The sequence below is a fragment of the Brienomyrus brachyistius genome, chromosome 17, assembly GCF_023856365.1.
Source record: "Brienomyrus brachyistius isolate T26 chromosome 17, BBRACH_0.4, whole genome shotgun sequence".
In the NCBI taxonomy this organism is placed as follows: Eukaryota; Metazoa; Chordata; class Actinopteri; order Osteoglossiformes; family Mormyridae; genus Brienomyrus; species Brienomyrus brachyistius.
This window is the reverse complement of record NC_064549.1, coordinates 5,896,442-5,918,990: the sequence shown is the minus strand read 5'-3', so window position 1 is coordinate 5,918,990 and position 22,549 is coordinate 5,896,442. Positions and strand designations below refer to the sequence as shown.

Here is a 22,549-nt window from a genome sequence, read left to right as displayed (position 1 = left end):
ATTACGGGTACCACTCTGACTGTTCCACAAATGGCTGACCTGACCCTAAAAGTCTAAAAGGCAACACAACATTCCACCACAAACTGAACGCACTGATCTCAAGCCAAACAATGACAAAAAATGTCGGTGTAAGTGAATTTTTTTAATAGGATTTCTATCCAGTGTTTATTTCGTAAGGATCTTGGTAAAGCACTGTTATTGGCACGTGTCTATTTATGTTTTTAATCAGTTCCAGCATGAACAATGGACTCGCTGATTCGTTTCCCGCAATCTGGTCAATTTTGAGCGTGTTCCTGTTGAGTCGTCCCTACATTCCGTCAGACCGTATTAAATTTTCCTTCGGTTTTTGTTGAACTCAGAAGACAGCTAACTATCACAAAACAGGGCCGTCCGTCAAGCGGCCGTCCACCACCAGGGCGGCAACTCTCACACATGGTAGCCTGCTGACTGAGGACATGCCTGTAGGAGGCGCTCACGTAGCCAGAAAGTCCTGTCTAGCGCTTAGTACCTGCGAGAACGTGAAATTTAGCGTTTTTTGTAAGATAGTAAACTAAAGTCAATATTTATATATGTAAAAGTAAAACATCCTATATGCTGAAAACATATACACAGACATACATGTATGTGTGCGTGTGTGTGTATGAAACCGCCCAAATGCATGTATGTATATACACACATGTATATGCATTTACATACATACATACATACATACATACATACATACATATGGCAGACCTAATACTACAACAGCAGGCAGCCCCCTTCCGAAGGCGGAGCGGCCCTCGGCAGCCGGAACACGCCGCGCTGAGCTGACAGCACTCCGGGACCGTCGGCAAGCCAGCTCAAGTAAAACGGGTTTAGCATTTCTTGTCCTCAAAATAAGGCGCTACTATCCGAGTGGAATGTGGAACAAAGGTAGCTTACTCAGTCCGCCTGGTACGTAGGAAAACCCCGCACATTTTAAACGAAATTGAATAAAATAAATATATTAGCACATACAATCCTGCGTGGATATATCTAATAGATAGGGAGCATTTAGGCTGTTTGAAAAATTGGTTGCTAGACGAAATGCTCTGCAGGATGACAAAAACTCACGAAATGCTCCCTATTTTTTCCCTTTCGCTGTAAGTCGTTGAACATAATGCGGGCTCTTATGGTGTTTAAAAATATTTACACAACTTCAGCGTAGAGGGGTAACCTGTAAGAGAAAGGGTGTAAATGTAAAGCTGTCTTTAAAGGAGGGGGGGGGGGGGGTCTTCATACTCTTGCTTTTCACACAAATGATGAACGTGCCATTGTATTATATGGGCTGTCCTGGATCTTCTTACCTGGAGATAGCACAGGGATATAAACCCGTGCACATCCTGAGCGCTTATTTAAGCGTCACCTCGGCGCGTCAGACACTCTCTACCCTCCGTGACTAACGACGTGATTCTGCCGCTTTAAAACGCCGATCTGTGCGCAAACTTTCGGCGTTCAGATGCTGGTCCTCCTACCCCCCAGTGCTGATCTAGTCCCTCCCACCCCGCGTCATGGGGCTCGGATCTGCTCCCTCTCAGTCCAGCATCGTCACACTTGGACTGGACGTTTGCGACGTGTGGAGCTGTATCTAGTGAAAAAGCGAAAGCAAGTTACAATTTCACATCAATTTGTCGCCTAAGGGAAACGCATGCGACTCTATGCGGATTGCAGCAACCGCAGCCTTGCAGAAAATTAGACATCTTAATACTGCTTAATACTGACAAAGAGTCAAACACCTGGAAATCTGGGATCGCCGCATCTCACGAAGTGTTGGCTTTGGCCGTACGGGCCGTGCAGCCGGGCACACTTTGGTCTGTATGGAGAAGTAACTCTGTCTCGGGAACTTGCTCTGGAGCCATCGAGCGCCCACCGCCCCCTCATCCGAAAGCCAGGACGGGGCTGGAGCATCGCGCAGCTGTCCGGAGTTCGCGGATATTTTGTGTTGGAATGAACAGTGCTGGGATACGGGCGGCTTTTAGAACTTAAGTGATGCTTTATAATGTCAGATTTGCCCCACGATCGGCGCCTCTAATGTGATCCGGACTCGGCACGTCATCTGAATTCAGTGAGCGTTTGCCGTCCACCTCCAGAGTCTTTGCATTGCAGTAGAAATCTTCCAGAGATCTTTCTAGGGCTTGCGATCTTTACACACATTCCAACTTACTCGTTTTATGGAGTGACAATCGCCGAGATTCTGCAGTCTTTGATAAATTGCGGGGCTGGATATTAACCGTGCAGAAGGCAGCTGTCAAAGCGCCGTTCTTCGAATAAGCGGCTCCGCTGATGATCTCAGGGTTTTTTTTTACATCCCAACACGCCTGGAAGCTGAATCCGCATGTCTGACTGGTACCAGCTCGGCTGAACACGTCCGGCTGTCCGCGATCGGGGGTCCAAGGAGGGAGCGGATAATTGGGGAAGGTTTAGCGTTATCTCTGCATGGCCATGGCGATCTTCACCAGTTTTTGGATATTGTTGCTGGCCGCTAACCTATCGGGTAAGTCCACTTGCGACTATTTATTCATGAATGCAACTACTGTGTTTGTTGTATTTCGTAATGGGAGCACGCAATCAATTATACCACCCCATAAAATTTGTGTTAAAAGCAAGGGTGCCAAGAACACCCCCTCCCCATCCGGATGGATGCAAAAGTAAACCGGTATTAATGCACGCGTGCAAACTTGTTTGTCATAAGCAGAGTGAAGTGTGCGCCTACAGAGGCAGATGGCAGTAGTGCTGAAAGCCCATCGGATGCTGGTACCGGAGAGAGCTGGATGGTGCATTGAACCTCCACCTAGGTGTTAATGCCTCTCAACACACAGATGTCACTGTGGTGCTGAACAGCTGAATGTGTTCATTTGGTCCGAACTACAAACACGGCGCCCATAACTAATTAGATACACCCCATCATGGCTCATTATAGAAAATCGCAACCGACGCGCTGTTTCCCCGAAGATGTATCTATTACCTGGAGCGGATTATTGTTATTATTGTAATTTATTAATATATCATGGCTTTGCTGGAGATACTGAAGGCATCCGGATTAGTGCACATCGTCAGCCTTGCTGTGCGCCGTTAGTTTTAAATCGCAGACAGACAGACAGCCGTTCATCACATTTGCCCTGACAGCCAGTAGCACTCCGAGGATTATTATTGGGCTTGTTTGTTCACAGCTTAGTTTTCCCACCTCCGAAAGACCGGGCGGACGTACGCGTGCCCCTGATAATCCCCAGAAGTTCCATGTTGTTTTGCGATCACGGGATGATCTGGTGCCTTGGGATGAACGTGGGATTGGATCTGCAGCAGTACAGTATTTGCTGCGTCAGGGAGGTGGCTTGAGGTGCGGTACCGAACCGGCGCTCCTGGTACCCCCGAACACGTCAGTACACGCGCCGTGTGAGTGATTTTGCGGGTGCAGGCGTCGTGCTGCAGGTATCCAGACTGTAGGGAGCGTCTCCCTCCGCGATGGAGTGTGAAATTGAGAAGAATGTGAAGCTTATCACCAGAAGCCCAACACAGAACAGCACTATTCCTCCTGCACGATCATGCCTCCCTGGAGCCGCAAACTGCGAGGTCTTGCATCTAAAAGCACAGAAAATCCGAGACGATGTCCAAATAAAGTGTGTGGCAAAAAGACTACAGTGATAATGACAGGTACAGGTGTTGTCGGCGTTATTCATAAAGGTGTTTCTGTAACCCCTAGGTCTTTAAAGGCTACACAGGTAAATAGCCTTAATAAGCACTTTAAAATCTGCCCGTGAACTGGAATTAAAGCTGTGATGTCACAGTAAATCTCCGTGACTCACGCTCCCTGATGACTGTACATGTCACAACAGCTTTAAGTAAAGGCTTTCAGTCAAAGTGGGCGTGTTCAGTAGCCACAAGGGTGAGCCTGTGGCCTCTGTTCAGTGGCTGAACACTTCCCCGACCGAGCCCAGTGTCTGGCCTAACGAAGTCAGCCATCCAGAAGCACTCCAGTTTGCTCTGTTGGATAATGGGATACATGTAGGTCACTGGACATCATTCAGCATAGCTGGCAAACAAGATCAATTTGAAGTAAGGAAACAGACTGTAATGAAAGCAAACCTATTATGGCTCACATTGTACTGTAAACACACTTAGCCATTAAATCTTAATGAAATGACTTTAGGCAATTTAAATGGAAATGTAGTATGATTTAAGAATCTGACGCGGCCATTTAAAAAAGCCTGCCATTCTGTGAGCCACAGTTCATAATTCTGTTTTTAATTTATTTTTTGGTTGTGTTATGTTATGTCGTTCCAAATAAATGATGTTCCTGGGGGATCATTGTTCTCAGTGCGCTGGGGGACGGAGCAAACAAAAGCCTCGCCCCTTTGGGGGGAGAGGGGTCTTGTACAAGCCCTGGGGAGGAATCTTAGAGGCCACATTTTTGCCAAACATTAATAGGGAACATTTGCTTTTCGAGGCTGGGGGGGTGGGGGGGTGTTGTGGTGTGGGGGTGATTTACATCCCCCCCTGAATGGCGTGCCAAATCCCGTCAGATTTTACGGTAAAGTGAAGTTAGGGTCTGGAGTCAAGTGAGGGGTCTAAATCATAGATGTTGGCACACAGAGCCACAGGTGGGACAGCTCTGCATGTGGCAGGGGGGTCAAGGGGTGGGGCTTGGGTGTACTGGCCAACCGCTGTGCAGAGATCTGTTCCAAGCCATTGGTGGCCTCTTTTGGCTGTTGTGACAGGTGGGGGTTGAGGTATAGACGATCCAATCATAACAGACAACGACCGGCGTTTCTGGTGGTTGAGCAGGGGAAGAACGAGACTATGGTAATAATTGTGATAAATAAAATGCTCCAGCCAATCAGAGTGTGCCTAATTGAATAAGTGGTCAGTGAAAATGAATGGATAGATTCTCATCAGTGTGGGGCCAGATCGATGCAGAAACACTTAAATGAGATTAAATTTGCTGATTTCATATTGATGACATTTTTGTTGATTGGACATTAAAAATGAAGTGGTGTTTTCCATTCCTTTTCTGTGAGGGCATGGTTGAAGACTCTAATATCATAAAATGAACGAGAAATATAGGGTGTTTAGGGAGCTTCTGATAAGCATCCGGCATCCATGCCGTACGGAGCGGGTGACGATCTCATCTTCACCACGAATAGCATTCCCACCTGATCCTGCTTTAATTCAGCATTATTAGTTTGAGTATTTGCCTCTTGCCGTAGAGGAACCTAACAGTTCACTTGGAATTTTGCGATAGCGGAGTGTTGGTGAGAAGATTCACACTTGTTTCTGCTAATTGTCTCTAGCTGAGTGCCGGTGTGTGAGGCATCTGGAGATTATTGCTGCGTTTGTATTTAGTGGTGGGGCAAGTGAGTACCATGAGCTGTAGAGAGTGGCTATGTGATGTGCTGTCAGTCAAGTCAACGTCTACTTTATTTGAGAGGAATCCAGTAAAGTAACCAATGGGAAGCAAGCTGGACTGTTCTGTGATTGGTGGGGCTTGATAGTCCCGCCCACTGTGGCTTGGGAAATTAATGGCCTGTGCTCTCCTTCCTCTGTAGACAAATGAGGTTGGTTTTACAGAGCATCCACTGTGCGAGGCATCTGCTACCAGCCTCGTCACAGTCTGAGGAGCATCATGGGCCCAAATTGGCGTCTCGTGACCCCTGAGCCTGGGCAGTAAAGCGAGGATGCAGCCCACACTCCGGATATGCATGGATTACATCGAGCGGTGCCACTTGTGCCCAGAGTAATGACTTAATCTGTTAATTGATTGAGCTAATTAATCACTTTACTTGACGTTCTAAAAGCATTTGTTGAAGAATCTTTTTACATCCCTCACGGAATAAAGTGATTAACCCTGGGGTTCATCCCGGCATCTATGAGAACGTGATATTCCGCTGCATTCCTTAATGTCCTTAAATCAGTGTTTCCAAATCCGATCCTTGGGGACCCGCAGACAGTCCATATTTTTGCTTCCGCCTGGTGAAATGGGGACTGTCGGGCAGGGAGCTGGGAGGGAGCAAAAATGTTGGAAAACCCTGCCTTAAATGCCTAGACTGCTGCAGAGATGAAGTCTTCTAACCCATAGTGGGTGGGATTGTCGCTAGCTGTCAGTCACATATCAATCACCAATCCACTTCCCATTGGCCTGAACAAGCTTGGTAATCCCGCCCACTATGGCTTTTGAAGCTTTATAGCTCCTGGGTAGTTTGATCTGAGTCATTCTTGGATGTCAGAGATGTCAAAGGTGAACACCCGCAGCCTAAAATGGAATGACAGGTATTTGGGTCCGTAAGGGTGTTCCGGTGACCTGTGGGACATCTGGCTGGCCCTGGAAGACTTCGTCGTGCCTGTTGCTAAGCGATGGCGTATTGACCTACTCAGAGCATTCCCGAAATACTCCTCCTTTTCTGCTGTCCTTCATATGCTACTGAATTCAATTCTTAGCGCTTGAACAGTGGGGACACACTGATGCACCAGTACGCACTTATTTGGGATTAATTTGAGTGTAAGTAAGCGACTTATAATGAAAAATGCTTTCTTAGTACTGTGACTCCATTATGGATGAAAACACGAAGAAGTGCATTTTCCTACTAACTCCCATTAAGTAAGAACTTGCTGGTTTTAGAATTGCGATTGCTTTGTGACCAGCTGGTTCCAGTTAGTGTTTTAATTCTCTTTGTAAAATGCTGTAAAGAAAGACACAAGCTAAAGGAAGGATGAGCCCATACCTCGAGGGTTGCAGGTTTGAATGCTGTTGGTGTGGATGTTTGCACGTGTTTATTGCGATGTATGTATGTGCAGTTCCAGTTATATATATATATATATATATATATATATATATATATATATATATATACACACACACACACACACCCACACACAGGTTTTTAATGCAACTCCCTAATTAGATAATTAGATTACTAATTGGCAGAAGAATCCTCACAGCTGGGTTTGAACATCTGACCTAACGGACCATCCCAAGATCCTGCATACACACTGGCCACCTCTGGCCTTCAAGGAGAGTGATAGTGTCACATCACATGACCTTTGCACCCGACCTAAACACAGTAGAGATGGTTTGGGAGGAGTCTGACCAGAGAGTGAAGGAAAAGCAGGCAGTGACTGCTCAGGATATATGTGGGACCTCCTGCAGGACAGCTGGAAAAGCATCCCAGGAGGCCACCTCATGAAACTGGTGTGGAGGAGACAGTAGGGTCAGGTAGTCCCTGGAGCAAGTGGGGTCCTATGGTGGGATTACTCTGTCTACCCAGGGATTCGAACCAGCAACCTTCTGACTCCCACCCCACAGAGCTGCCCCCCTGACTCAACAAATTCATTTTTGAAGTAATTTTTTGATCATGTATAATTGCATGTCATTTTATACTTTTGATGTCTATAATTCTAAAATTTAAAGAATAGTACAAATAAACCTTTCTATGAGTAGGTGTGTCCAAACTTTTAACTGGTACTGTATATATGCAGGACAGAATGAGAGTATTAAGTGACCCTGGATAACAGCACGTGTGACGCTCACAAACTTCTGAAATGCAGCCAACGTAGGCTTCTCAGTGAGTGGCACATGACAAGAACAATACGCAATCACATTAAATAGATATTAAATTGCATTTACTTGTTAAAATGCATTCATGAATGGTGTATGTGGGGAGGGGGGGGGTTGCTATTTAAATTCTGCCCGTGAACTGAAATTAAAGCTGTGATGTCACAGTAAATCTCCGTGATTGTCCCCCCCAAAGAGGACAACGTGCCCCTGGGCACAAGCCCAAATGCCCATATGTTTAATGCGGACCGGTATGTATGTACTCTGTAATGGACTGGCATCTCTTCTGTCCTCTGTCCTTGGAATAGGTTCCAGGCTCCCCATCCAGGCTAAGTGGGTGGGAGATGAATAGAATTATCATTAAAAGGATGAATGGTATTGTTTGGGTTGTTTGGGTGGATTGCCAGAATGGAGAATCAATGTAAAGCCAGCACCTCCCTGCCGTACGCGAGGGCCGCACGCATGCTGTATGCAGACGGAGGATGCTTCATTATCACACGCCATTACACAGGCAGCTTTAACAAACCTTTCTTTCTGTCTCATCGGATACCGAAACTTGTGTGTCTTTCTTAAAGAAGAATTTGCACTGATGTGGCGTCTCAGTAAAGAGGAAATTCACCGCCGCTCATCCTGCGAGAGTATTGACTTTGCTATTTGTTAAGGTAACACATTATTAATGTATTAAAGATTATGCTCCTTCAGTCAATAATGCTGAGCGAATTAGCTGAGTGTTTTTACATGGGTACAGCCCTTATTTTAGAGGAAAAGAAGTCTAAACTAATTTCATGCGCTGCAATCAATGCTTTAATGCATATTAATGTGGTACGTGGTCATTGTGTAAATTCTGCTTAACGCAGAGCTTTACAAAAAAATACACGCGGTGCCGGCGGGGAAAACGCTAGAATGTACAAGGAAGGAAATGAGGATGAACTCCCACACCTAAAACGGATCTGTTTGACTGACTGATGGATCGATGGGCACTCCGCCCGCAGGGTGGCGAAATTGAGACCGCGCAGTCGCCGGGCGTACCGGATTCGCAGATGCTCCCGCGAGATTCCTTCATCAGGTCTGTGAAAAGGGGGGGGAAAAAATGCAAACTCAAATCAAAGATCCCGGGGTAGTAACACCGTGTAATAACAGCGAGGGGACGTGTCAGCATGAATAATACTGTGATCAAACAGCACTGGGGACTCCAAGTCACAGTTAAGAGGGGCACTTCTGATCTTGGACCAGCTGAAATGTCACCCCCCCCCTCCCCCCCTACACAGCGCTTTGGCCCTCTGGGGGCACCTGTCTGATGGGATATGTAAATAACCTGCCGTCAGCCTCCGTCACCTGATTGGAGGACCCTATTGATGGGTCTGTTAATTACCGAGTCCCTTTGATCTCCCTGGCCTGTAATCACCGAACGACGTTCCCCAGACAGCCTCAATCCCTCCTCTGGAATTTGGGGGCTCCGACTATGACAGCTTATTTGGCTAATTAGTCCCTGTTCATTAATTGCTTTCAGGATTTTTTTTTTAACCCCCTGGATGGCTGAAATGTCAGCCATTGTGTTGGGAGACAGGCTGTTTTCCTACCCTCAGACCCCCATCCCATAAACAATAAACACTTGGGAGGCAGAGCCTGGTATGATGGATGAACATCGGCTCAGAAATGCGATTATGTCTGAAGAGGAATGGGCGGGCCTCCTCGCGGCGGCCTGACTGCTCGCACATGGCCTGCATTATTTCCATTCACATCCCTCCTGTGCTTTCCGCAGCGCGAGGGATTCATGGATCTAACTCTAGGAGACCCCATAAAGACCGATTTTCCTGCGCTCTTTTGTCCTGGGGCTGAGTGTGCATTACGCCGAAATGCGATGAAAAGTGTGCAACTATTTGTGGCTCTCCTGAACTTTCAAAATGATGTCCTTCTGCCTTGATTGTCTTTTATTGGATCTCCAGATGATCAAGAACTCCAAACGGTGTCTCCATTCCCCATAAGCGGCTCTCTCTCTCCCCGTGCCGCCACTCTCGCATTCCTGCACGCACAGACGCCGTTCATTTGTCGCCTTTGACTGAAATCGCATCCCAGAAGATGGAGTGTGGAGTGCGCTTGATGTTTGTGCTACCTCCAGCTGGGCCCACCTCCTGTAGGCCAATTCAGCCTTTCTCGACAGGCAATAAACTCCACGCTGAGTACAGGAGATATGCTGAAAAGAGTCAAGGTTCGTGGTGCGTTTATTTTCAGCCAAAACATTTAATTGTTCGTTTTGCGCATAAATTTCACATAAACACTTCATCTGCCAGTGAAGAGCCGAACTCAGCTATAAGTGAATAAAATCTTTTAACAACGTTTCCTGCTGAAAGCTGATATTGCATGAGATACACGCGCACACACATACAGTTGCAAGCGAACCATGGGGTCCGACTGCAGTGTTAGGCCGTTTATTCAGGACCCCTGGACTGTTTGAAGTGATGAAGGCATTGCTCAAGGGTCCAACAGAGGTGTACCGAGGATGGGATTTTAACCAGTACCCTTCCAATCACAGAAACAGAGACCTAAAGTGTTAGGTCACAGGCCAGGTGTGTTTTTCAGAAGGTGAGAAGGTTTGTCATGAGACATGTGGGCTGTCCACTAGCGGACAGCCGCTCTGTGGTTACAATGGCGCGTCCGGGACGGTCGTCACTGCGGCTTGGGGCATCCCGGCAATTCTGGGACGGCCAGGCCAGTCGGAGGGCAGAACCACAAATAGAAATAAAAAACACATCCCTCTGCGCACCGGGCCTGACGTTGGGGGAAGGGGTGACGCAATTACGCTGCTGTTTGACTCGAACGCTGGGGTGAGAACGAGCGTGAGTCCTGGATCTCAGTCTGCTTGCCAAGCGTATGTTTGTTCCCCGCCGGGCCTCCGGACGGGCCAGATCCAACAGCGGGAACAGCTGCGGATCCGGGTTAAGTCTCGTAAGCCTTGAAGGGGTGTGTGAGTGGGGGGGTGGTAGGCGTCTAATCAGCCGTGAGGATATCTCACTACCTCGCAGGCATGTGTTCAGCGTTCCTGTAACCTTACAGCGCCAGCAAACTATAAGGAAAAAAAAATACTTGGGAAATCACATGGGTCTGCGATTTAGTGCAGACGACATGGCTCCAGAGCGGGGCTATAAAGCTCGGGGGGGGCAAGGAACACCGCAATGCCAGGCTTCCGATTACTCACCACAGAGGGAACCACTGCTAAGCCATAATAACTGTACCGCTAATAGATTCATTAACCTGGATGAATGAACAGTATATTATTCACTAATGTACAGAAACACGATTCCTATTGGCAGGAGAGGCACTGCCACGTATACAAGCACCAATCGTGCTGAGGGTGAAGGCAACACAGGAAGATCTGCTCAAACCCTAGGGCCGAAATTTAAAGGGCCAAACACTGGTTATCAATGCAGGAGCCGGGCTCTGTTTTGCCGCAGAAGAGACCGGAACGTTCCTTCACAAGTACCGATATGAAAATGAGCACGGGTTACGGGTTAGGACAGGCCTGAGTAGGGGACAGAGCCCAGCAAGCAGAAATATAGACCGGAAATGCGTTTTGGAGCAGCAAAGTCTATATAAATGAAGAATATGAATGTTACCCTCTTCCTCGGAACGAGGGAGCATAGCTAAGCTTGGACTGAAGGAGAGGAGACGTAGTCTTTTACCAGATCAGATTTTTTTCAGAAACCTCTCAGAATGTTTCTGGTAAATACAGTGGCTGGTATGAGGCGTGTTTACATGGTAACAGGTCTCTGCAGATGCAGGAGAGGAACGGCTGATCACTTTCAAGTGCTTTTATTAACATTAACCTTGAGAATCAATGCGTTCAAAGACTGCATGTCTGTGTTGGAAGCGCCAGAGACTTCAGAGAGTTGAATGAGATCTTCACGCGCATCTAGCCATCCATCCACCCATCCATCCATCCATCCATCCATCACAATCTTCTTCTTGATCTTGGGTAGTGGCGTGGTTGATCTCCATAGGCATCCCTTGAGGAGAGCTCATCAGCCCCAGGCTGTTGCCAAGGCAGAAGACATAATTACGCTGAATAATTAGGCTGAATGTATCTATTTATTACACTGACTCATAAGGTTAAAAACCAGCAAACATATTTCTATCTTGAGTGTCATGGTGAGTGTCCCTGACAGGCAAATATCTGCATGCAAACCATGAATTCTTATATAAATTGCTTTGAAACAAAGAAAAAGCAGCCATTGGCAATGAGTGCATGAGCATCCTGTCGCATCTCACTGCAACCCCTAAGCCACTATGTGAAAATGCCGCATAGAATTATGGGTAAAAAAACTCCTTAGCACAGGTGCTCCCGTGCAAAGACCGGCCGAGCAGTCCAGCCCAGACTTGGGTACCCTGTTTCAGACTCAGGTTCTTCATCACAGCAGGAGGCCAGGAGCTCTGCAGACGCTGAACATAACTGCCGTTTTGTCTCAGGTGGAGTGTGGAGTGTGCAGGTGGGGGGTGCACCAGCTTTCTGAATGATGGCAACTCCTCCAAAATCACTGTGGGTCCGTCTCACTGCCACCATGGTAACCTGGGATGTGCTGGAAATAGTTGTGGGTAAGACACCTTAGCAAACATGGTAAATGGACTGAAATGCAGGGCGAGGTAAGAGCTGATGAGTCCTGGCATATCACCAGCATGCAGACTGTACAAGGTCAGCAAATGAAGGCTTGCGAGTATGTTCTGGCTTCCCTGTCTGCGATTGCCCTGCAGATAGTACTGCAGGTGAATAGACAGAGTGACAGAGATGAGAAAGTGACCTCACTGATTCGCCCCTGCTTGTCCAGTCCCAGCACCCTCGGATAGTAAAATATGCCCTCGCACTCCTCACCCTGCCACCCTCACCCTCCTCACCCTGCCACCCTCACCCTCCTCACCCTGCCACCCTCACACTCCTCACCACGCCACCCTCACCCTCCTCACCCTGCCACCCTCACCCTCCTCACCCTGCCACCCTCACCCTCCTCACCACGCCACCCTCACCCTCCTCACCATGCCACCCTCACACTCCTCACCACGCCACCCTCACCCTCCTCACCCTGCCACCCTCACACTCCTCACCACGCCACCCTCACCCTCCTCACCCTGCCACCCTCACACTCCTCACCACGCCACCCTCACACTCCTCACCACGCCACCCTCACACTCCTCACCCTGCCACCCTCACCCACCTCACCACGCCACCCTCACCCTCCTCACCATGCCACCCTCACCCTCCTCACCACACCACCTTAACCCTCCTCATCCTGCCATACTTCTGAGAAAGTGTTATACTGTAGATTAGACCTTGAGTCCATGGCTGTTTTCCTCTGCCTGGGTTTGTAGGCCAGTGAGGATCGGTGCTGCCCGAGATCCCTGTCCTCCACAGCGAGAGGGAAAGGCTAATGATTAATGTCAGGCATTCCTGGCTGCTGGGGTTGGTCGTCGGGGCCTCATGTCGCGTGACGGCACCATACTGAAGGAACGTGACTCGGGTAGCAGTTCCTGTGTGATTATGCGAGCTGGGGGGGCTTGGAGGGTCTGACCAGCTCACACCCTGCGATTCAGCTGATCGGAGCGGATTTCACTGAGGGTGTCGCTCTTTCTGGGCAACGTGCAGCAGGATTCAGGCCCGGCTTGGGATGGAGGGGGTGTGGCGGGTCAGTAATGTGTTGCTGGAACATTACCCTCCCTCACACGCCCCTTTCAGGATGACTTAGTGGGAGGGGGGGGAACAGGGACAAACACCCCCCCCCCACAGCTGTGTGAATAGACAGGACTGAAGGTGCGAGTAGCTGATGAGGGAAATTAAATGCAGGAGTGTGTGGGGGGAACGTGAAGTTCAGCCCAGGTGCAGAGTGTGCCAAGACTAACATCAGGGGGGTATTTGGGGGGGGGGGGTCGACTTTTTCCATTCCCGGCCAAGTTAAACACTCACACAAAGAAGCACTGCAGTGCCAGAATTCCTACGGACACAGAGAGCTCTGCATTCGACATGCACAGTTTGAGAATGCCTCTTACGGGTTTATAATTATGGGAATTAATATTTAATTTTTTAATTTTATGGCAGTTATTGGTGTTGGTTTCTGTCGAGGGTGCGACCTAGCTCTGCGCTTTGTGCTGCCTGCCCACAGCCGGTAGAGGGGGGGTGGATGGATGGATGGATGGATGGATGGTTATTGGGTGGAGGGAAATGGATTGCAAACTGAACACAAGCATCGATTCAGACAATAATCCAATGCAGCAGAGAGTCAGCTGATTTCCCAGAGAGTCAGCTGATTTCGGTCCATGTGTCTCATTTATGCCTCATAGTTAAGGCCGTTAAGAAGTTAGTGAAGCCCTGTTAACCAGAGTAGCCAAATTAACCAAACTCTTGTCGGAAATGAGTTTTCTAGATCTTTCTGCAGGAGCAGCTTGGGGCTTTGAGTCTGATGGGGACCCACGTGAGTCGCCTCCTCCCAGTGTTGCTTTGCTGCTGATTAGCGCTCCCAAAAGGTCACTGCTGGGTGACATTGGAGCTAGTTCCCATTCTCACTGGATCTACCCCCCCCCCCCCCCCTCCACCGGCACAGCCCCGTCGTCGCGGACGATCTCGTTAGACGGGGCGGGATAACGAGCGAGTGAATGGCGCGGCACAGGTCTTGCTCACCGACGCGCTCATCTTAATACGCAGCCCTCGTTCTGCGCCGCCGCAGTCCGGCTCCAATTTAAAGCTCGCTTAGAGATTCTGGGAGCGATCGGCTCATTAGGGATGCTTCTCAGGCATTCCGGAAAGGTGAAGAGTCCGCCGAGGGATTCCGCCTGTAAGCCATGCGAGGAAGAAGCGGAGCGTGGCCGCGTGACGCGAACGGCGGCATTTATCTCTCGTTTTAAATGTTCCTTTGATTAAGGGTGTGAGGGGTCATCCTGTTGATGAAGGTTAGCTTCCATAGCGGTTATTTGGTGTTTCTTTAGCATCTATTTAGCCTGTCTTTAGCGCCCGTCACCCCATCGCTCTGAAGCTCGTATCACATGTGAGGGTCGTGTGTCTTGAAGGTGCTGAGAGAGGGAAGGGCTCGGCCCATGTGCACCAGGGACGGATTATGGGTTGTGTGGGCCCCTGGGCAAAACATTTGCGAGGGCCCCCCCCCCCCCCCACCACCACAATTCAAGGGCCCTTGGCAGCCAAACGCCCTCCCTATAGGGTCAGGGGCCCTTGTAGGCAGAGGATCAAAGAATGTAGGCCCTCTAAAATAGACAAACGAAAATACATTGTTGATAAGCGTTGCAAATTGTTTTGGGCTAGGGACCCCACGGGCCCCCTGCACCCCAAGGGCCCCTGGGCACTGGCCCCGCTGGCCCGGTCCGTAATCCGTCCCTGGTGTGCACGTGTAGGTCATGTGCCCGTGGCGGCACCCCCTCCACCCACACTGACCCACTTTTCCCTCCTTGTTTTGACGTCCCCTCTCCGGCCACTTGGGGGGCCATCTGTTCGTGGGGGCGAGGGGTGGTGGTCGTCATGGAAATGGCGGCTTTTCAGAATTCCGCGTGGGGGCACTGGGACGGCCCACATACAGGGTCAGAACCATCCCAACGCCAATGCTAGCCGCTTTTACGGTCCTTGTGTGAACCGCGTAGATGGGGCATTCACACCAGGCAACTTCGAAAGGGGGCCAGGGGGGGGGTCATTTTTATTTTTAGTGGGTCTCCAGCCCCTCCATTACACAGCTTAATAATTAGCGTTAAAAATCTCCGCATACTATGCGCTGGTGTTAATCGTGTACGAAAAGCGACTCTTTAGTGTCGTCGGTGAAGCTGATTCATGCCGTTTTTCCTGTGAACACATTGGAGGTGCATGTCCCTTTAAATCTGGAGAGTCGGCTTGTACATTACCACCCGCCCCCCTGCTCACCGCCCCCCTGCTCCCGCACCTCCTGACACGCTTTAGCGAGGGATGAGTTATGCACTGTTTTCAATTAACACTTCAGCCCAATTCAGAGACACACTTTACGAGTCGGAGTCAGCCTTCCCTATGAGGCTGACCTCGCGCGTGGAATGTATAAATATTAAAATATGTCGGACAGAGAGGTGTTGCCTCGCACTGACAAATTGCACGTCGTATTTTTCAGGAAGCTGCTATCAGAGTGTTTTGAAGGATTTCGGCAGATCTATCAGCCTCACCGAGTTCTTAGTCTCCTGGAGGAGGGGGGGGGTGTTTAATGTTACGTGATCCCCACGCCCTGTCCTTTGAGCAGTGTGAGGGTTCATTTTCCTCTGTGTTTTCTCGTACTCATCCTGTGTAAACTGAGTCTGGCCCACGATCGCCGTCTTGGCCTCCGCCACGCCTCCATGGAGGGCATCAGTCCCTTGCGAGAATTCGGTTATTTGCTGGTTATTACCTTACCTAGACAGTGCGCCACATGGTGCAAATAACAGATGGTGTCTTACACATACACTACCACCAAGATCCAGCTACAGGTGACGAGGAGGAACGTCTCGGAGAGGCTTCCAGTATCACGGACGACGATGTGAAAGACCACAGCCCTGCCCCCTCCCCCCGGAGCCCCTGCCGGCTGCGATGACCTCGTCCTTCTGCATAGGGGACACATTGTGCTTCCCCGGGACAGTTTAGGAGCAAGGCGTGGGCATCTGACCGTGTGGTAGATGCCGCTGGCTGCTCCAGGTGCCGTGTGGGACCCTGTGTGTCTCCCGTACCGATCTGTGTCATCGGACAGTCACACCGCAGATGAGGCTGGATTAGGGTTGGCTCACGTGACGTCAGAGCGCCCGCCAGCCTCTCGCTGCAGTTCTGCTTCTGTTCCTGCTCCTATTCGAAGGAAATGAGCGAACAGGAAGCAGGAAGCTGCCGGGAATCGCAGCCAAGCCGGCAAGCGGCGACGTGTGCGACGGAAGATCTCCAATCCCAATCCCACGGAGCAGCAGCTCAAGGCAGCCTGGCCCCCCCACCCCCAGGGCTCGCGGGGGATTAGCCCTAACAACGGCAGCCCTTGTGGGGAGGGGAGGCACCAGAAGGGCAGCTTTGTGGGAGCCCCGGCAACAGGTGTCATCGATGTTGACCCCGTTCCTTAACGACCATGAACGGCTGTCAGAAAGTTTGTACATAGATAAGGAGGCTCGCATAGCTGTGCTGTTGCCTCCCACGCACAGGAATAGCAGAGCGCACTGTGACAGCTTTACTGCCACCTTGGTCCCCACCTCCAAAAACATCTGCGGACGGGGCGGGGGCTGCCGATGAGACTGCTGAAACTTTCGGGGGGTGGCCTATCGACCGCTGGCCTGCTGCAATTACACGGCAAGCCCCGTTTTCACTTTTATGGGGCAATATATCGGAAACGGGGCCCAAATTTATGCTAGCGTTTCCGAAGGTCGTTCGGACCAGCGCCCTCTGCTGGCAGGTTGAAAGTCTTTCCATTTTCCATGGCCACTTTTCTTATGCCGGGTCTTGAAAAGTATGGGTGGAAACCAGGGAATAACTCAGGATGGGGCAGCCATCGCAAGGCAATAAATGAAATGCAAAGCAGGCTGCGGCTGTCTGGGGTGTCGTCCTGCGGAGGCGTCAGTGATATCCGCGTATTTAGCTCATGAAGGATAGGGCTTTGTTATGGGCCGGTTCAGCATTAATTAAGCCCTTATGGTCGTATTTCACCAGCAGAACCATGAAAGGAGTGCAGGCCTGCAGCAGATGGGTTGGTGTTTGGTGTCAGGCCTGATTCCGCGCTCGGATTCCGCGGTCCCCGACTCGCGCCTCATCGCCGCGTGTAACATGATACCGGACCAGCTGACATCACAATGACCTATACCCCCCACCCCCCACCCCCACTCCCCGTTTTAGCTCCTCCCTCTCTATCCCCTGCCTCTCCTTTATGGGTACAGTTCTCATCCATCCGGCTGTTATAATCACACACATCGTCATTTAGCTTTCAAACCATTTCCAGCTGTGTGGTTCTGACTGGTCTCATCCCAGTCCAAACCCATTGCATTCCAGTCTAACCCATCCAGCAGCTTAATGTGTTTGACTATATCACAAACCACACAGTAATGTACTTTAGCTGTGTTGCATCCTGTTTGCACAAATCCTACAGTTAGAGACTGTCTGGTGGAAGTAGGGTTGTTTTATTCTATACCAAAGGTTGAATGACAGCTAAAAACAGTTCCAATGTTAGTCTCGCTTCTGCCATTTTTGATCCATTTTTCTTACAACACAGTGGTTCCATTCCGTGATTGGTATTTATCTCGGCACACTGGATGCTGTTATAGGTCTGCACTTATCAAGCTAATTGGTTAGCAACTCTGAGACTCAATAGGAAATTGGAAATTACAGCTGAAAGCATCCTTGCGACTTGTAAAGGTCTTTATACCGAGAGAGATACGTAATGTATAATCAGGAGTTTAGCTGTCACCTGCATTTGACATCACTGTTTATCAAGTGTAGGGTCAGTGCAGGCAGATTTATGTAAAATAATGTGTATACGTATGGCTTGGTCCGTAAAGGTATGAGGTTTCACTTTCAAAAGAATCTCCTAGAAAATTCTCCGTAGAGATGAAACGAGCAAATGAGGTTAGTTGGCTTAGCTACTTAGCATGATCCGGAGGCCATATTTGATCCTCCTTGACACGTACCTGCAAGCGCCGGACTTCTGCAGGCTGCCTGGTCTTAAATTAAATCAACACGTAACTCCACGCTGCTTCTCCTACTAAGATGCAGCCTTAATTCGCATCAGTGTCTCTGAATCTCTGCTTGATATTTATTATTTATCTGCCTTTCGTTAGTCAGTAACACTCTGTGTGTTTTGCCATTGAGTTTGTTTGTCCGCACTTTGCCGACAGAGTATGCTAACAAGCAAACATTAGCGACTCGGAGCTACATCCGATCCAGCTTCTCTGAGATTAAGGACAAGATCAAAGACACTCGCCGGTGGTTTGAATCATTTTTCATTGTAACTTTGGTTTCTATGGTTTCTACGACTCTGATGCGTTCTACAGATAAAACAATCCCAAACGATCTGGCCACACTCTGATGCCATCTTACTAATTGGGCACCAGTAGCTGCAGTGGATACGCGATGATCTTGGGTTACTTCTTTGAGGTTTTGTGTGCTTTCTTGTGCCCTGCTTACCGTGGTAAAGGGCTTTGATGATCCTTTGAATGTAGCGCCATGTAAGCCATCTGTTTCTGCACCCCCAGCATACAAAACCCTGAACATTGTACAGAAGTCGTTTGATTCAAGCAGACAGAAATGACAAATACAAATCAACTGTTTATGGTGATTTCAATGTTAGAAAGTGACCCATACATTTTGGCAGGAATTGTGGGATGCTTATTCCTGACTAGCATTCCGGGACCAATAAACATCCATCGGCTTGGAGTTGACAGATTCATCTCTACGTCAAAGACAAAATATGTGTTTTGTAACATCTTCGCTAACCGGCAGGTATTTCCTTTGGAGCTGTTTAGTTAGATGTGGGCCCTTCTGCCAACCCCAGACAGGCTGGAAAAATGATCCTGAACCTGTCAGCAGAGAGCACGACATCCACTCCTGCTTAATTGATTCTGCAAGTAGCGATGCATTGGGTCAACCAAAGCCTGATCTGGCATTGCTAACGTGTGATGAGCTAGTTAGGTCAGGCTCTGCATGGTCCACCCCTAGTTTACGCAATAGCTACACCATCGCCAAACCAGCACTAACAGCAATCTGCAGAAAGACTACAGCCTCCATTGTGTCTATGTTGTATCATGCATGTGTTCGCACCTAGAATTATGACTCATAGGCGCAGCATGCTCCGTTATGACTTACCCTCCTCCGGAGACCCGCGGTTTGCTTCTCTGTTTGAAGAAGATGAGGTTTTTTTGTTAGTTTTAGTGTTAAGTGGTGTTTTAGGGTTCCTGGCTTCAATGAAATGAAAGGATGCTTCATCTGGTATTTGCATGAGTATGAGGACAGGTGCATTGCGATGTGTCTTTTTATGTATCCCATCTTGCACCACTTTGGAACACACACACACACACAGGATTGTATTTATATGTTTGTGGGGACCGTCCATTCATTTCTATGGGCGTAACCCTAACGCGGACAATGATAGCCTTAACCCTGATCAGGATAAGAGGCTGGAAGATGGACTGATGGATATATACATTTCCGCTCATAATTTAATAATTTGACTAATTAGTCTCCCTTTCTTTTAACTGACTTCAGGTTAAGTAACTTAACCACAGGTCACCGAGGGGCTCGTCTAGGGGGAGAGACCAAAATCGTAAAGGGTCACGCTGCCGCCCCCCTGCCTGTAACCCTTTGTGCTTCTCGTAAATCTACGTAAATGAAGCTGACGGCCAAGATGAGGCCCCTGAAAATGAGCCCCGCCCCCCACTGGGGACATGCTTCTAAAAACAGGTGTTTAAGTCATTTACTGAAGGCAGTGCAGGCGGGAAAGGTATCTGTTTGTGTGTGTGTATGTGTGTGTGTGTGTGTTACGGAACTATTTCATTGTGGGGACCACATGTTATTTTTGATGTTGTGGGGATAATATTTTGGTCCTCACAAGGGATAACTGAATTTTATAAAAATCTATGGCAGCAATAATCCAAAAAAAAAACTTAAGAAGTATTGTGTTTTGTTTGGTTACTTGTGGTTAAGGTTATGGCTGGGGGGCTATGGGAGTTGTGTGTATATCTTAAATATCTTATATAACATGAAACTGAGGGAGTTTTTGTATCTGGAGGACAGGAGTTACTGGGGGGGGGGGGGGGGCACGGCTGACCTTGTTTGGTTTGGGGGGGGGGGGGGGGTTGCTATGCAGTAAACAGTTCCCTCCACAGGATGAAAAGCTGATCGATTCCTCCCAGAAAATCTCTAATTAGAGCCTTCTGCGCTGAGGAAACTGGAAAAAATGAGGGAATCGAAGGAAGCCCTTTATAGATTTTAAAGGGATTAGAAAAAAGACAAGATTTACTGCTGAAAAGAGCCAGTAGCAATGGCTCTAGCCCGCGCCGGGCGGCCCAGAAGATGTACAGTCTTCATGTGCCACATGATCCAGCCGCTTAATGCGACAGCGTTATCAAAAAAGGTTGCGGGGCTCCGCCGATGTGTGAGCTTTCTGGGAGAACATGACCCCCCTCCCCACAAGCCTCTGGGGTGACTTTATGGCAGCTCCTCCTCCATATGGAGAGCTGATTGCCCCCGCTAGTCGCCTCCCACCGACAGGCCCAATCACCTCCACCTCTGTCTCCTGCATGAGAGCGTGCCCCCCCGTGGCTCAGAAAGTTACCTTACACGTCGTCTCGCGTCTCGCACCCTCTCTGGCCCCAAGGCGCTGGCAGAACACAGCCGGTTAGAGAAAGTAATCAGTCAGATGGGGTAAAAAAAAAGGAGCAGGTCAAGCGAGGTACGGCAAAAATGCTCACGGAGGCGTAAGGAAGCATGAATGTGTGCAGAAGGCTGCGATTCTCAAGGTTTAGTGCTGCCATTTCTCTGATTATGAAGTCATTATTTTTTTCTTTGACCTTCCTACTATGACTGGCAACGTTTCTGCAAACTTGTGAGCCTTCCAGAGCACAGTGGGCTGGTCGGAGACCCGCCTCAGCCAAATTCGCTAGGACTTCCGTGGAAAAACAAAAGAGAATCCATATCTCATTTTGGCCTTGGAAAAATGCAAAAGTAAAAAGAAAGAGTGATTCATTTTACGTTTTGTGAGGATGTGTCTCCAGGATTCTTTGGGTGGTATGTGTAAAATCATGCAGTGTGTGTGTGTGTGTGTGTGTGTGTGTGTGTGTGTATCTATACATATCTGAGAATTTTATTTGGCGTCCTTTAGGGAGCCTCTGTGATTCATTGACTCTCATTCATTGACACTCAACTCACAGCATGAAAGACAAATGTGTGATTGTGGCCCCTATCTGTCTCTACACTGGCCTGTAGGATCTTCCAGATGCTTCTCTGTAGCCTCCTCATTTGACTGCAGGGGGAATCGAGGGCCAGCCCACCATGGCTGGAGTTTATCAGCCCCTCAGAGCAGTGTGCCCCATACCTGGTTCTCAGGGACCCACAGATGGTCCATGTTTTTGCTCCCTTCCAGCTCCTCCCCTACCGGGAGCAAAAATGTGGACTGTATTAGGGTCCCCAAGGACTGGTTTGGGAAATACTGTCTTACAGGGTTACATACTCACTGAGCTTTCATCGCCCTGCCCAGAGTGTCATGGTGACATTCATGGCTGTCACCCAGGGACCAAGGGGGGGGGGGAGCCACCATGTTATCCTTCATTGTCCCCTCCACTGACCTGGAAGTGATCCCTGTGGGCTCTGCTGCTACCCAGGCAACCAGGCAGGGAGACTGCGAAGTCTTTGGCAGGGATGTGGATAAATGGATCGGGGACAGTAGGGAGGGAGGAGGGGGTGTCAGGGGATGAGTGGAGCAAAAACATGGACTTGCATCGTAATACAGGGAGGACCATGTATTAGGGACACGTGAAAGGAAACACTCTGTCGAAAGGGTTTAAAATAACGACTCATTGGAAGCCTCCTTCTATTCAAACTCTATATAACAGTGATGCACCATTGTGTAACAATACTGCCTATCTGATAATTAATAGGTGCTGAAATGCCTCGGAGCCCCAGGCTGCTTGTGGCAAGAGAGAAAGGAAGGAGTGTATTTGTAATCATCGTAATTCATCCCGCACTGATGCATGCGATCCCTGCATGCCGTGCTGCAGCTTGGTGCATGATGTCGGAGTGCAAACTTCTGCGCTTTAGCACAGTCGTTGGGGTGTAGTGGGGACCCGTGACTCAGAGCCGCCAGGAATGCCGTGAGAAGAGAAGACAGGCAGCAGGACTGGACAGAAGTAGCTGTCTGTGGTGGGAGGGGTTGGGGGCGGGGCTACTGGATCTGTCTGTGGTGGGAGGGGTTGGGGGCGGGGCTACTGGATCTGTCTGTGGTGGGAGGGGTTGGGGGCGGGGCTACTGGATCTGTCTGTGGTGGG

At 49.2% G+C, this 22,549-nt stretch overlaps 1 protein-coding gene across 1 annotated transcript in view; it reads left to right on the top strand.

The window, feature by feature from the left end:
• The first annotated feature begins 1,414 nt into the window (after window positions 1–1,414).
• The window catches only part of nectin1b (nectin cell adhesion molecule 1b), a 58,644-nt gene continuing 37,509 nt past the window's right edge, over window positions 1,415–22,549 (top strand). The window contains exon 1 of the mRNA XM_048981323.1: window positions 1,415–2,515. Coding sequence (XP_048837280.1) covers window positions 2,458–2,515 — 58 coding nt within the window. The 5' untranslated portion in view covers window positions 1,415–2,457. The remainder of the gene's footprint in view (window positions 2,516–22,549) is intronic.